This window comes from Coenobita brevimanus, chromosome 13 (assembly GCF_032717465.1).
Source record: "Coenobita brevimanus isolate Jiangsu-jjx chromosome 13, ASM3271746v2, whole genome shotgun sequence".
NCBI classification, from domain to species: Eukaryota; Metazoa; Arthropoda; class Malacostraca; order Decapoda; family Coenobitidae; genus Coenobita; species Coenobita brevimanus.
Genome location: NC_136966.1, coordinates 53,599,256 through 53,614,769, shown reverse-complemented (window position 1 = coordinate 53,614,769; position 15,514 = coordinate 53,599,256). Strand labels below are relative to the sequence as shown.

General features: G+C 41.6%; 1 protein-coding gene across 1 annotated transcript; it reads left to right on the top strand.

Moving 5' to 3' along the window:
- Window positions 1–1,245: 1,245 nt before the first annotated feature.
- On the top strand, window positions 1,246–15,514 carry Nup50 (nuclear pore complex protein Nup50). Its single transcript, XM_080285376.1, has 2 exons — window positions 1,246–1,269; window positions 12,488–15,514. The coding sequence occupies exon 2, from the start codon at window positions 12,494–12,496 to the stop codon at window positions 13,949–13,951; it is 1,458 nt and encodes a 485-aa protein (XP_080141502.1). The 5' UTR covers window positions 1,246–1,269; window positions 12,488–12,493; the 3' UTR covers window positions 13,952–15,514.

Genomic DNA, 15,514 nt, shown 5'->3' with positions numbered 1-15,514 from the left:
ATAGGGTTAAATGACCTTATGCAAATGTAATCAGGCAACTCGAAAACTTCCGTCAAACACGAAGCCTCGCAACTAATCATAATACTTTATTTTTACATTATCAAGGGCAAAATCAACATCACACTAGCCATCCCGCGTAGCGGCGGCGCTGGCTGGCATCATTATCATCGCCGCTGACAATATTTGACGTCTCAGGAGAACAACAATCAATAAACCTAAGCGGGGAAGTTTATACAAGAATACTTTTATACTCTTTAGAAGCTCGACTCACCTGATGCTTCTTGACGGCCAACCACATCTGGTACTGAAAGGCCTGTAAGTCCATTGTATTACGTTATTCTGGGTACTTGGCAGCAAAGAATTAACTTTAGAAACACTTTAAAGAACAGGGAACAAACTTTGCAGGTTTTGGATATGATGAAGTTATTATTGGAACGCCCTAATTCCTAGCGCCGCTATGGACGACGAACTCCAGAAAAATTTATAATACTTTATTATCACTTGATTTATGATTACTTTATTACTCGATATGTTTCTTTTATTTACTACTATTATCTAATTGTCAAGAAATTGATCTTCCTGCGAAAATTAAGGTAAAAAAGCTTTAATGTCTGATCACCGCAGTAAGCTTCCTGCAGCTTTAAATTCCCAGTTGTTTACCAATGACACCAAAGCTTGTTAGTCGCATGTTATGGTACTGAAGTGATCGCCACGAACTTTAAACTGTACACAGTTACGGATGGAGACACCGACATACGATCACTTAATTTCCTTGGATATAAAAGCTAGCAATAGAAAATAACTTTATTACTATCCGTCTTGTAGTAATATGGGATCAGCTGGGCTGAAGGAAGCACCGGCAATGTATATATATATATATATATATATATATATATAATTAGAAAGAATAATATTTCACCAAGATAGGATGGCTTGGCTGGGGGGAGGTAGTAAGAGAAGGATGCAGGACGGCAGTAGGTAGCCTCGGATCTCATTTAACTTCTTGATAATAGTATTGAAACCTTCACATTGCAGTTTTTATGTATCTTCGGGTTGCTTTAAAATGGTTCAGTACTTGTAATTCTTCATGCAGAATATAAAGAATTCGCAAAATAAAAGGCTTGCAATAAATTCCAAAGTAGCTTGCAGAAATTAATCCTGATATATATAAATATAAAGAAACATAACTATGAATGTCATATAAACAGTTGTTTTTTACGCAACCCGCGTTTAGTTACCGAGCGACCATCGAAGGAATACTGTAAGGCGGTAAGGAGTGGACCCTATTTACAGCTTTATGACAACTCTTATTACCAGTCAGTTTATCCTTGTGTATCCAGCAGTGTATGATATAACGAAGAATTCCAGAGGTGAGGTCTGCATGTTGGTACGGTACGAAAGGACTCGCCTCTATGTTTTGCTCCCGATGCAATAGCAGGTAACCTAGGGGCCTGTATCTACCGTGTGTGTATATATATATATATATATATATATATATATATATATATATATATATATATATATATATATATATATGTATATATAAATATATATAAAGTATTACAATATGTATCACCACATCATGTTATTTTACCCGTTCCACAGGTGTTTTGCCATTTCAGAATTACAACCAACTGATGGCAGCAGAAAATTAAGTTCACTACCTCCGGTAGTTTTGCAATATTAATCAATTTCTCTTCTATACACTGCTGTCAGAAATGCACTAATTAATACACAGAAAATAAGCATTTGGGAGTGAGGATTTAGCAGTTCTGTTATGGTTTCAAGCCCTAACGGAATTCATTATTTTTCTATTCTCCAGTGGAGAGTTCTCCCAATGACAAGAACTCTGAGTACCAGTTACTTCAGTTACTACAGCACAGCCTTATATAGGTTAGGTTGGAGTGGTTTGGTTAGGGTAGGTTAACCTGCCGCGTGCCGGCTATTTTTAGCCCTATGGGTCGCCCCAGTGCCGGCCATTTTTCGACCCTTTTTTTTTCTTTCTTTGGCCGAAATGATAGATTTTGATGTGAAAAGAACAAATTATGCCATTAAAATGCTCACTGAGGCTCGGAAATGAGTTTTATTAAGTCCTGCATACTCGTGTACAGGTATAGCTGCTCTCTCATGCTCACCACATACGTGAGAGAAAGCCGTTTTCTGTGTAAAGTATACTTGGGTATTTATGCTGGGAAGGTATAGCAATGTTCAGTATACCCTTTTCTTATTACTTACTACATCAGCATCTATCACAGTTTGCATGTCTTTCTCACTGTGAATGCATTATCTTACACTTACTTGAAGATAAGTATAACCTGACTTCATTATGTACAGTCCTGGTACTTACAAGAAGGTATTTACAACTTGACTTCACTATATAGTCCTTACACTTACACGAAAATATTTACAACTTACATGAAAATAATTACAAAATGCCTTCACTACGTACAGCACTGGGTGAGGCACACAGGCAGAGTGAGGCAGAGCGAGCGTGAGGGGGGGAGCGAGTGAGTGTATGGCCTTGACAATCTGGGGGATGGTAGAGGAACAGTTACCTTACATGCCTGCCAATTTTTACCTGCGAATCTTGAAAAATGCGGTCACAGTGAAGTTTTTTATTTTAAACTGTTTTAAAACAGCACTGACACTGGCTGCGGCATTCTGTCAGACCGTTTTATAACGGCACTGGCACGCGGCAGGTTAAAAATAAAGTGAAGTTAGGGGCTTAAACGATAATTTTACCGATTTACCTTATAGCTGCATACGTTATCACATTATTTTTTACATTAGGTTAGGTGATGTTAGGTTTAAGCTGGGCTAGGTTAGTCCATTTTTAACAGACGATACATCAGTAGAGAAGATCATTACCACCACCTTACTTACTAAGTTTGTAAAAAAAAAAAAAAAAAAGGCATTTCTGGTGATGCTTTTGACGAGAAAGTGTTTAGACAGGTTAGAATTCCATCTGCATAGTAATGAGCATACTGTGTAAGAGTGTCTGATGGTTGTAATTCTAGAAATTTACGTCTAGTTAATGTTTACCTTTTTTTTTTTTTTTTTTTTTTTTTGGATGCTAGACCCTGTCAGCCACATTTACTTTGCAATATAAACACCCCTTCAGGAAACATATATTTTTGGAATTGCACTCAATAAATTTATTGAATACAAAATAATATTCTCACCACTTACTGTTAGGTTATGCAGCTTTGACCAATTTTTCATTGGTAAAAACTGATGAAGAGAGTGTATGTGAGTGAGGTGGAGGGGGAAAGAGGGAGGGGGAGGCCGAGGATGAGATGGAGGGATGGGGTGGAGAGGTATATGAGAGAGGGGGGTGTGAGTTGGGAGCAGGGGAGTGAAATGGCGGGGGACAGGGCGACTTGGAGGCGATTTGTTTGTGGCCACCCCAAACGGGATTGAGGCGTCTGGCAATAGATAGATAGATAGAAAAACCCATCTGCATACATTTTCATTTATGGTACTAAGAAAGGAGGGGGAGGGGAGTTTCTCTGGCCCCTCTTTCTGTTATATGCTACATCTACAGAAGAGTTAGAAGAAGGTAGTGACCATCATCCACTCTCGTGATGTAATGTTGCCTACATCTTCCTTCGCCTTTATCATTATTTTATGCATCTTCGCCTCTCTCTTCCTCTTCCTCCCATCCTTCCTGTCACTTTTTATTACCTCTCCTGCAAGAAGGACTCTGGTCCAGGCTGGAGGGACACCGTCTCCTTTGTGTAGGCAGCCACACCCAACACTGTTTGTAACACCAAGGGAAATGACTCCCAGGGAGTTATTTCCCTGCTGCTCACACTTGTCATGACATTGAGAGCAGTCCTGGGCTGTAAGCATGATACATATGCCATGTTTTTCCACCTACACATTGGGAGGCCCTCAGGCAGTACTTTTTTTTATTTTCCCTGGAATGATTATTGCTTCAGTGGCTGGGAGCCATCTGGGAGTGCCTTGCGCATTATAGAGGTTATTCTCTTGGGCATGGAAGCATACATTCTTTTCTCATATCCTTTGACTAATGCAAGGAAAACCTTGGTTTAATCATACCTGTTCTAATGCAGTGCATAACAAGGAGAAGCCCTACGAAAGGTACCAGAGCCAACCCACTCCTGAATCTCATCTTTTTTATGTTTTTTTCCCGGAATCATGCTAAGTCTGTTCTTCGCTATGCCAAAAATAATTTCAATCTTACTAAATGCTCTGAACTCTCCAACCCGAATTCATCCCACTTCTTCTGGCACCTTGCCAAATATCTTTCTAACAACATTATCTCATCATCCTTTCCTCCTCTTCTCCACTCTAATGGTTCTATAGCTATGTCTTCTACTGATAAAGGTGAACTTTTCGCTCAGACTTTTGTAATTCCATCTGAGACGATTCCAGTGTTGTTCCTTCATCACTTAACACTTTTCCCACCTCTGATTTCTTCATGGTTGACATTAAGATTTCTTCAATTGATGTATGTTCTGCCATGACTGGCCTCAATACTAACAATGCATATGGACCTGATGGGACCCCTTTCTGTTGTCCTCAAGGACTGGCGTCAGTGCTTACACGCTGCCTAGGTAAACGCTTTCACCTTCGCATATCAATTTATACCTTTCCTTCTTGTGGGAAGTTTGCTCTCATTCAGCCTGTCTCAAATAAGGGTGACCATTTGCAACCACCCTCTTATCACCCAATTGCTTTAACATCCAGTATATCAAAAGTTTTCTATTCTGTTCTTAATAGAAAATTTTTTAAACATCTTTCCTGTCACAGCCTTCTTTCTGATTGCCAATATGAGTTCTGCCAGGGATGCTTCACTGGCAATCTTACCCGCCTTTCAGGCTCCTGGTCATCCTCCTTTCGGGACTTTGGCGAAAGCTTTGCCATTGGACTTGACATCTCAAAGGCTTTCGATCGAGTCTGGCATAAATTAATTTCCAAACTGCCCTTGTACGGTATCTATCCTTCTGTCTGTGCCTTCATCTCTAGTTCCTTTCTGGTCGTTCAATAGCTGCTGTTGTAGACGGCCATCATTCTTCTCCTAGAGCTTTCAGTAGTGGTGTTCCCCAGGGCTCTGTCCTATCACCAACTTTCTTCCTTTTACTCATCAGTGACTTTCTAAGCTGTACATCTAACTCTCTCCACTCATATGCTGATGACTTCACCCTTTGCCTTTCTATTAATTTCCTGTAGCATCCATCTCAGCAGTTACTTCAGCAAACAAGGGATGAGGCTATGGCATACCGTACCTAATATCTGAATTTGCTCATATCTCTGATTGGGGTAAAATTAATCTTATTTTTAATGCATCAAAAACTTAGTTCTTACATCTATCCACTCACAGGAGTAGCCTCTAACTTTTAATAATATCCAGCTTAATCCTGCATCATCTTTAAATATACTGTTCCGGTACTTGATGTTTCATTCTCTCAGGATATATCTTGGAAAGAACATACTGTATTACCTCTCTTTTTAAATTCTGCTTCCAAGAGATTAGGTGTGCTAAGCTGACTCCATGCCTTCTTTACCCCTGCGCAGTTGTTGACTTTATACACGGGTTATATTCGCCCCAGTGTAGAGTACAACTCTTATGTGTGGGGAGGCTCGCCACATACATCTCTTCTCAACAAGCTGGAGTCAAATGCCTTTTGTCTCATTAACTCTCCTCATCTTACTGGCTCCTTTCAGCCTCTTGTTTCTTCACTGTACTGTTGCATCTTTATCTCTTTTCTATCGCTACTTCAATGGCCACTGCTCCTCTGAACTCCCTGCTTGCATCCCCCCACCACTACTACGGGCGTGTAACACCCATCTAATAACAAACTCTCATCCCTTTTCGGTCCAGCTCTCTAATGCAAGAGTTAGCCATTACTCCCAGTCCTTCGTATATGCAACAGGTCAGCTCTGGGATTGTCTTCCTCTGTCCATGTTTCCTACTGCCTATGATCTCCAGTCTTTCAAACGCAGTGTATTGAGGCATCTCGAAATGTATGGATCTTGAGTTTGGCTCTCAGTTATCTTGTTTTTGTTTTTTCTTGGAGGGGACAATTTGTGGGCTCCTGGCCTTTGGCTTCTTCTTCCTTGCATTAAAAAAAAAAAAAAAAAAAAAGCGAGACATACGCCCATATCCCGACATCTGGCAGTGTTGTGTACCAGTGAGAGTGTTCGGTCAGCAAGTATGTCACATATTGAAGCAATTTTTCCCCCTAAGATACTGGGGAAAAGCCAGAGATGCATTCCTGGCCCAAACTCAAACTCTCATATAGGCCTACTTTACTCAGTCAGTAGAGACTGACACAAAAACACTATAGGTGATGTTATTATCCTCTTAAACCATACTGCTGCCAAAAAAAGAGACATCAAACAACACATGCAGGAAGGTAAGGTGGGTGGGATGTGCGGTATTGAGATGCTTCAGAGCAACTGACAGCAAGGCAGGCAGCTGGCAGCACACCAAGTTGGGAGATGGGGAGGGAGACAAGCAGGGGTGGGAGAGGGTGGGGGGACTGGGAGGGAGACAAGACAACCAAACTGCCTTACTACCCCCCACCCTGGTCTCTCTCTCTCTCTCTCTCTCTCACACACACACACACACACACACACACACACACACACACACACACACACACATGCACGCATGCACACACACACACACACACACACACACACACACACACACACACACACACACACACACACACACACACACAAATATTGGAAATGGGTAAAAGTACCAAGAGGCCATCACTGAATTATTTGATGGGTAATGAACCAGTCACAAAAATGAGAAAGAGAGAAAGATTTGGGAGTGCTGGTCCAGGATAGTTTGTCACCTGAAAGACATATTAACAAGAGAGTTAGAGAGATGTATAAATTCTTGACCAACACAAGAGTAGCATTTCATTACATGGATGAGGTGGTGATGAAAAAATTGATAGTGGCCATGCTCAGCCCCAGGTTAGAATATGCAGCACTAGTATGGTCCCTACACAAAAAGAAGGATATAAACAAGATTGAGTGAATACAAAGAACAGCAACCAAGATGATCCCCAGCCTGGCAGATCTGTCGTACAGAGAGAGGCTGAAAAAGCTGGATTTGCCTTCCTTACAGGAAAGGAGAGAGAGGGGCACCATGATTGCAGTGTTCAGGACCATGATGGGAGTAGATAAAATTGACAGAGAAGATCTGTTTGTATGGGACAAGAGAGTAACGAGAGAACATGGAATGAAATTGAATAAGCCAAGCTGCTTGAAGGATATCAAGAAATATAGTTGTCCTTATAGATGCATAGACCAGTGGAATAGCCTGGACAGAGATTGTCCTGTCTAGAAACGTAAACGAGTTTAAAGCAAAATTTGACTTATTGAGAGACAGTGACGGGACCCCAACTTTGCCTTTCCTTGCATTTACTCTATTCCATTTCTTACATAGTGTCCCAGACTCAGATACCAAGCCTTACAGTTCCCCTTCATCTTCACATAGCAGTATAGTATCTTCTGCAAACTGAACAGGAAGTTTCCAATCACTGCCTGGTCTCATTAGGGCCACTCCAACATCCACTGCCCTACCATGTATCACTTATATAACTCCATCTTTATCTCTTTTCTGTTGCAACTTCAATGGTCATTGCTCCTCTTCAATGGTCACTGCTCCTCTGAACTGTCTGCTTGCATCTCTCCACCTCTACGACGGGCACGTAGCACCCGTTTAGCAGCAAACTTGTATCTCTTTTCTGTCTAACTCTCTAATGCAAGAGTTAACCATTACTCCCAGTCCTTCATTTATGCAACAGGTCAACTCTGGAACTGTCTCCCTCTGTCTGTCCTGCTAGCTATGATCTCCAGGCTGTGTCTAGGCATCTTGAAATGATCGGATCTTGAATTTGGCTCTCTCTTGTATTTTGTTTTTCTCCTGGAAGGAACAGTAATTGTGGGCTCATGGCCTTAGGTTCCTTCTTCCTCACACACACACACACACACACACACACACACACACACACACACACACACACACACACACAAAAACTGGAGACATGACACATCCCTGTTTCAGTCCAGCATTCAGAGGGAAAAATTCACTCAGTTCACCATCCACATGAACTGCAGCCCTTTTGCCTTCATTCTGTACATACTCTTCACATCATGTAACGGCTTTCCATTTACCGGTACTCCATATGTTTTTAATACCGTATTTTCCACATTCCTTGTGTATCCACTGTCATATGTTTTCTCCAGATTCATGTAGGCAGCATACTGTACAACTTCTGTCCCTGCACTAGAAACTCTTCCACAAAACACATTAGGATAAATATCAGGTCTACACAGCGTCTTCCCTTCCTGAAACCTCCCTGTTCTTCTCCAACTAGTTCCTCTGTCATTTTCCTAACTCCATCAGTAAGCATCCTGCCATTACACTAAGAAAAAAAATGCCCCTTTGATTACCACACATTTCTTTGTCTCCATTCCCCTTATACAGGGGAAAACTTGACGTCCATTCCTCTGGGACTTGACCCTCCTCCCAGGCCAGTCTGAACATCTTCCATATCCATTCTGCTAGTATCTCTCCCCTGTGTTTTACCATATTGCCCAACTAATTCCTCTGTTATTTTCCTAACTCCATCATTAAGTATCCTGCCATATACATTTCCTATTACACTGAGAAAACAATGCCCCTTTGATTACCACACTTCTGTGTCCCTATTCCCTTTGTACAGGGGAATATTTATACCTGACTTCCAATCCTCTGGGACTTGACTTTCCTCCCAGGCCAATCTGCACATCTTCCATATCCATTCTACTGGTATCTCTCCCATGTGTTTTAGCATTTTGCCTCACACTCCATTTATGCCTAGGTCTTTCCCAATTTTCACTTTCTTCATTGCGTTCACTACTTCTATTCTACTGATCTCCTCCTCCCTTCTCATCTCCCTACTCCTCCCAGCTACTTATATTAGCATTACTTTCATTCTCTATTTTTAACAGTTTATTAAAATGTACTCTCCAGCTGCTCACTTTCTCTTCTTTCTCCACCAGCAATCTGCCCTTTTTATCTTTCACTCCCCTACTACTGTCTTTATCACCTGTATTACTCTCTTAACCTCCCTCCAGAACATATTCTTACATTCCCTCCACTTTACACTCAAATTCCTTCCAAACTCCTCATCGACTCTGTTCTTACTCTCTCTTACTAATCTTTTCACCAGTCTCCTCTACATATAACCCTCTCTTTCATCTCAAATTCCTCCATGCCTCTGCTTCCCATGCACTCTCAATGCCTTCTTCTTTTACAGCACAGCTTGTTTCACTTCTTCATTCCACTATGATATTCCCTGCACCCCCTTTTATCATCTCCACCCCACACCATCTCACATGATGCACAGATTTCTTCTTTGAATATCTGGCATGCACCTTCCACCTCCCCTATCTGCTCCAGATGATATCTGCCCAGTTGCTCCTTCACTTCTCTCATGCATTCTTCCTTTTTTTCCTCCTCCTGCAACCTTTCTTTCTATGGACTGCTTCCTCCTGCCCTTTTCATCAGTTCATCCAGCACAACTGTACCTTGACTCTCACCACTACCAAGCGGTGGTCAGAAAGTCCACGTCCCCAACCTCTGCTTGCTCTCACATCCAGCTCATATATTCTCATTCTCTGATCCTTACACATATAATCAGTCATTATCTTCTATTCATCATGCTTACCACCCACCCATCCTATCACCCACTATGTATACCTGTGGATCATTTTGTGCCTAAAGAGGGTATTGGCTATCACCAATCGACTCCCTACACAAATGTCCACCAGAGCACTACCATTCCCATCCACCTCTGTAGCCACACCCCACTCAACAGTTATTCCATTCACGTTTACATTCCCTGTTGTTCCATGTGTGCTTCCACATTTGCCTGGAACTCATCTTTCAGTCTGCTTGCACAGTCTTCTGTCAGTGCATATGCACACACAATAGCAGCCATGGCTCAGTGGGTTAGAGCGCTCCGCGCTGACCGAAGGGTCAGAGGATCGAATCCACCCAAGGGTCATTGGTAGACTTCAGGAAGGGCATCTGGTCATAAAATGCTACATGCTCCAATCCAAAGTCCTCTACCCAGGGGCAACGCCTTAGCCCTTCGGGGATACCTGGCAAAAAAAAAAAAAAAAAAAGCACCCATGCATGTATTCCTACTTTCAGTTTTACTCACACAATTTGTGAACTAACTGATTCATAGTCTCTTATATTTTCCTTCTATCTCCCGTACACAATAATACATACACCCTCCTTTACCCACTTATCCTCACCTACCGTACTCCTTCACATATACCCAGTCCATACTCCCACTCTCACCTCACCATTTGGTCTCAGTCAGTCCACACATGTCCAGTTTTGCATCCTCAAGCACCTGAACGATCTCTCTTTCACCTCATCATTTGCATCCCTCACATTCCATGTTGCCATACTTATTGTGTGTCTTGTCTGGTCCTTGGATGTCACCTGTAGGTCCATCTGGGTCTTAGGCATTTTGTTTGTCATTTTAGTTACCGGGTAGTTGTTTTACAGGGAGGGGCACTAACCTTCCGTCAACCCACTTCTTGACACATAGGGAACATGTATGGGTTTGCTTATATGATTACCACCCAGCATATTAAATAATTTCCTAGCTTACAGAAAGTCATTTGACTTATCACTCAATGTTGAGTCACCATGGAGTAGCCCTACATTGAATGAGTGGATGATGGGTGCCGTCATCCGCCAGTGATGAATGATTTGGATTAATATCCCACCTCCTTCTGCCTGTGAGTGGCTATACACTTCCACTTCTGTCTTTCTTTCCTTCATTCTTTCCTCTTCCTTTTGCCTATGGGTGACTCTACACTGAGTGACAAGCTAAATGGTTTCCTGTACACCAGGAAACCATTTACTGTGCTGGGTGGTAACCATATAACCAAATTATGGCACCTTGTGGTTTAATGGGTAATTAAGGTGCTCTAATCAGATTGAGCCCGTGTAGGTTTATGTCCAAGGGTGGTTGGGGTTTATTGCCCAAGTAATGCCACTCAGAGATGAGTGAGGCTGGTCACTCTTATCTTAAATGTCAGGACCAACTTGCTTAGCCCCGGGCACCTACGCTCCTCATCGGGCAATATAGGATTGGGTGATGGATAGATGGATGGATGAAGGTCAGGGTTAAACATTTACCTGTTGTTGTTGATCAACCTCAGTCTTTCTGGCTAAGCAGACCCATCTACTACAGGCAAGCAGCTCCTGCTGCAGGGCCATCCTTTACCTGGAACGAATGCTCCTTTATGGTTGACAGTGCCTCACCACAGCGAGGTGCCGGGAAAAGTGTGGAGGTTTGGTTCCTAGGTGGATGTCACATTTACATCTGTCCACCCAGTTAGCAGGGGCATCATAATAGGTTCCCCTTTACCCCACAATCTGGTCATATGGTTACCACCCAGCATTTAAATGGTTTCCTGCATTACAGGAAACCATTAGACTTGTCACAGTGTAAAGCCACCTAAAATGGAAAGAAAGTAATGAAAAGTGGCAGGAAGGAATGGAAAAATTAGGAAGAGAGAAGGGCAGACACAGAAACAGAATGACAGAGGGGAAGGAAGAAGTAGGCAAACCAATAGGTTTACTTGTAGGCTATACCTAAATGTACTTAACTTCACTGGGGTCATGCCCAAGCACAAAAGCAGACAGACCACAGCCTCCAAGGATATTCCTTCACCTTCATGACACAGCACCTGAATCTTCACACTGAGAGTGAGAGACAGGTGGGTTGGGGAGTGGGGGAGGGCAGGAGGTTATGTGTTTCTTAGCCCCTCCATGGATCAGGCAGTCAGATTAATGATCAGTTGTCTGAAAGGACCTGAGGTCAATCTCAGACTAGGGCATGGAACAGTCAGATAATTTGAATCTGTTGAAACAAACTGTAGTATACAGATGTTTCATTTTAGCAACTAACAACATAACAGCACCCCTACTAAAACTTCGCACCTGTCCTGAATGGGACAACCCTAGCATGTATTCAGTATAGATGATGGGTATGTTACCAGTAACTCTTAGTGCCAAATCAGTGATGTGAAGGTGTGTACCACATAGGAGAACTGCAGGACTTCAAGGAATGGATTCTCATGTCAGTGTCCAGATTCAGATGCTCACATATTTGTATCACACTTTTATCTGTGTGTATGTGTAGTCTGATAGATCCAGGACTCCAGTGTAGTGAATGCTTGTTATCAGAATTTTTCATCTCCCGGGTACTTAGATTGTACTGTATGTAACAGTTGTAGTGGAAGGATGGGGTGAAGTATATGAATAAGAGTGGTGGGAGATGTAACAAAGGCAGTCTGATAGGGGAGGACAGGGCAACATGGACCCTGTTTGTTCCTGGCCACTCCTTTCCATATTACCATAAAGCATCTGGCATTAGAGTGAGTAGATAGTGTGCGGTAGTTAATTTAACTTGTTTGTTCACAGGCAGTAATGGCCAAACGTATTGCCACAAAGGAGCTGACACATGACAACTGGGCTGATGAGGAGGAACCAGAGGAGATGGGTACCTTCCGGCAGGCATCGTCACAACAGATGTCCACACGACAGATCAAGAAGGCACGACGTCGGGGTGCACCTGAGTCACCATCTGCCACAGGGATCTTTAAAGGCCTAGCGCCATTCTCTGGGTTTGGTAATATTAAGGATTCTGCTAGTCAGCCAACCTTCAGCTTCCTGTCTAAAGAAACGGCCAGTGATGATGCACCCAAGCCTTCATTCAGTTTTTTCAATAACATCAACAGCAATTCAACAGCAGACAACACAAAGTCAGAGTTAGGATCATCAGGGAAGAAAACTGTGACGCAGCCTCTCCAGTTTTCGCAAGGGTCAGTGTCAGCTAGTGCAAAGAGTTCAGATACTGTTAAGACCAATGGTTTAGATCCTAGTACTGGTAAGTCAACTAATGGAACAAGTGGCAAATGTGGTAGCAAACAGTTCTTAGCACACTTAAAGTCTTTAAATGAAGGTGTTTTAAGTTGGGTTAAGCAGCATCTTGATAAAAATCCACATGTTGATTTGACTCCTGTATTTGATGATTACAAGAAACACTTTGAGGGACTCATTAAAAAATACCCTCCATCTAGGAATGAAAGTGATGCAGATTTAAATGCTGGTGACTCCAACAAAGATGAGGCAAGTGAGAAAGAAAATAAGCCTTTGGTAGAAAAAACCAGCAAGGAGAGCACCTCTGCCCCAGCTTTCTCCTTTGGAATTTTGTCATCACCATCAAAACCCTTAGATCCCAAGCCATTTAGCTTTGGCACAGACACCAAAGTAGCTGAACAGAAAGAAGACTCCAAAGACAGTACTGAAAAACCATTGTTCACTTTTGGGGTTCAGGACAGTAAGACTTCAGAAGGTTCAATATTTGGCAAAGCCAGTACCAGGTTTGTATTTGGAGGCATTGGATCAGGTCAGTCTGGAACAACAGGTTTCAGCTTCACCAAGTCAGACGCAACAGAAGAGACTAAAGGTTCAGGAGAGGGTGCTAATGCTGATGAACCTTCAGATGAACCTCCAGTAGTTGAAGTCAAGGAAGTTAAAGAGGAAGATGCTTTTTATGAGCAAAAATGCAAATTATTCTACATGAAGGATGGAGCATACGTGGAGAAGGGTGTAGGGACATTGTTCCTAAAGCCTGCTGGAGACAAAACCCAGTTGCTGGTTCGAGCATTAACCAATCTGGGAAACATTCTACTCAACATTTTCCTCACCAAATCAATCCCTGCTGTCCGTGCGGGCAAGAATGGAATAATGATTGCCTGCATCCCCAATCCCCCCTTGGAGGCCAACAAGCCCTCAACGGACCCAGTTAAGATGCTGATCCGAGTAAAGACTGGCGAGGATGCAGACCAGCTACTGGAAAAGATTAATGAACTTAAGAATTAGTATGAAAAATGTTTCGAGTTCTCTTAAAGTCCAGCAGATACTGTATAAGCAGTAAAAAAAGGTTTGTAGATCAATAATGAACTTACTGAGTGCTGCAAGTAGAATTAAAATGTGCATTTGAACTTTGGTTACATTATAGCGCAGTAACAAGAAATTGTGCATAATGATGGATGATGGATTCTGCTTTATGCCAAAAAAATTAGTAAAGAGTCACATATAGAAACTGCTCAAAATGTTAATGCATAGTTATGGAATCTGCAATGAACATCATATTTACCAGCACCAGTTTGGAGCTCATTCTCTGTATACAGTTTTACAATAAATGAAACTCCAGATATACTGCCAGTAGCTTTGTGAGTTGCTGCTGGTACTCTATAGATAAAATATGTAAGACTAAAGATTAGTGATGTCTGATAACTACTCTAAGGTGTCTAAATTGACATTTTTCTGTCTGTATACTATTGAATGAAAGAAGTGTGGTTTATTTATGATATTGTAGCCTATACTTTTTTTTTTTTTTTTTATGTCTGGTGAGGTTACAGAGTATGAAAAGTGGTGCAGCAATGTCTTGACTGCCATTAATATCGCCAGATGTAAATAAACTGTTGATGTCTCTCTCTCTCTGGAGTATCATATATGTCAAATTTTCCTCAAGAATTATATCTGTGCCAGTGTTACTTGGATGTATTTTCCAGGGGTTAGGACGTTCTCTAATATCATAACACCTTTTTCTTTATCAGAGTTACATATTATGTCTTAAAATATGCTGTGTCTTTTTTAATATTAAAATAGTTAATAATATACTGATACAAGAGTATAAACATGTCTTATGCAGAAATTAACTGATGGGAAAAAGGTGTTAGGGTGTGTTAGGTCTTAAGCCCTCAGAAATACTGTGTAACACCCATGATTGTGAAATGGCACCAGCATTGACAGATAGCTTCACACTATTGTCCAGTAGCTACTTGGACAGACTAACTGTACAGCAAAGAGTTAGACTCCTGTTAATGAAAGAAGCATCCAAGATGAAGTAAGTAGGAGATTCATGGACCCATTCTATCCAAGGACATCATTTTCATATTCTACTATTGTACTGTCAGACAATTTCATTCAGCTTAGGGGAGACCCCTTGTTGTGAATGGGTTAATGAAGGGCTGTGTCTAACACCTCCAGTTTGAAGTTTCTCTCCCAAACAGAATGTAATCACGTGGTGGTAGCTAGGCATCATCATTATGAAAGGTTTAAGCTGCCTGGCATAATAATACCTTAATTTCTTTGTATGGTGAAGTACTGTACATGGGCGCATAACTTTTAAAACCATAATCGAAACAGTATTTACGTGTTGTGTTGGAACCTTCTGCTGTATATTTTAATTTCCAGTAAGTCTGACAACTGTTCAGGTTTTATTGTTGATGCAATTGTCATAAGTTACAATGTACGATACATTACTGTACTTATAAATATGGGTGCTTGGATATGACTTATAACATTACCAATACAGTTGTTATTTTATGAAACTAAAAGTCATTTTATTTTGAAAATTGTTTTGAATCTTTAAGAGGA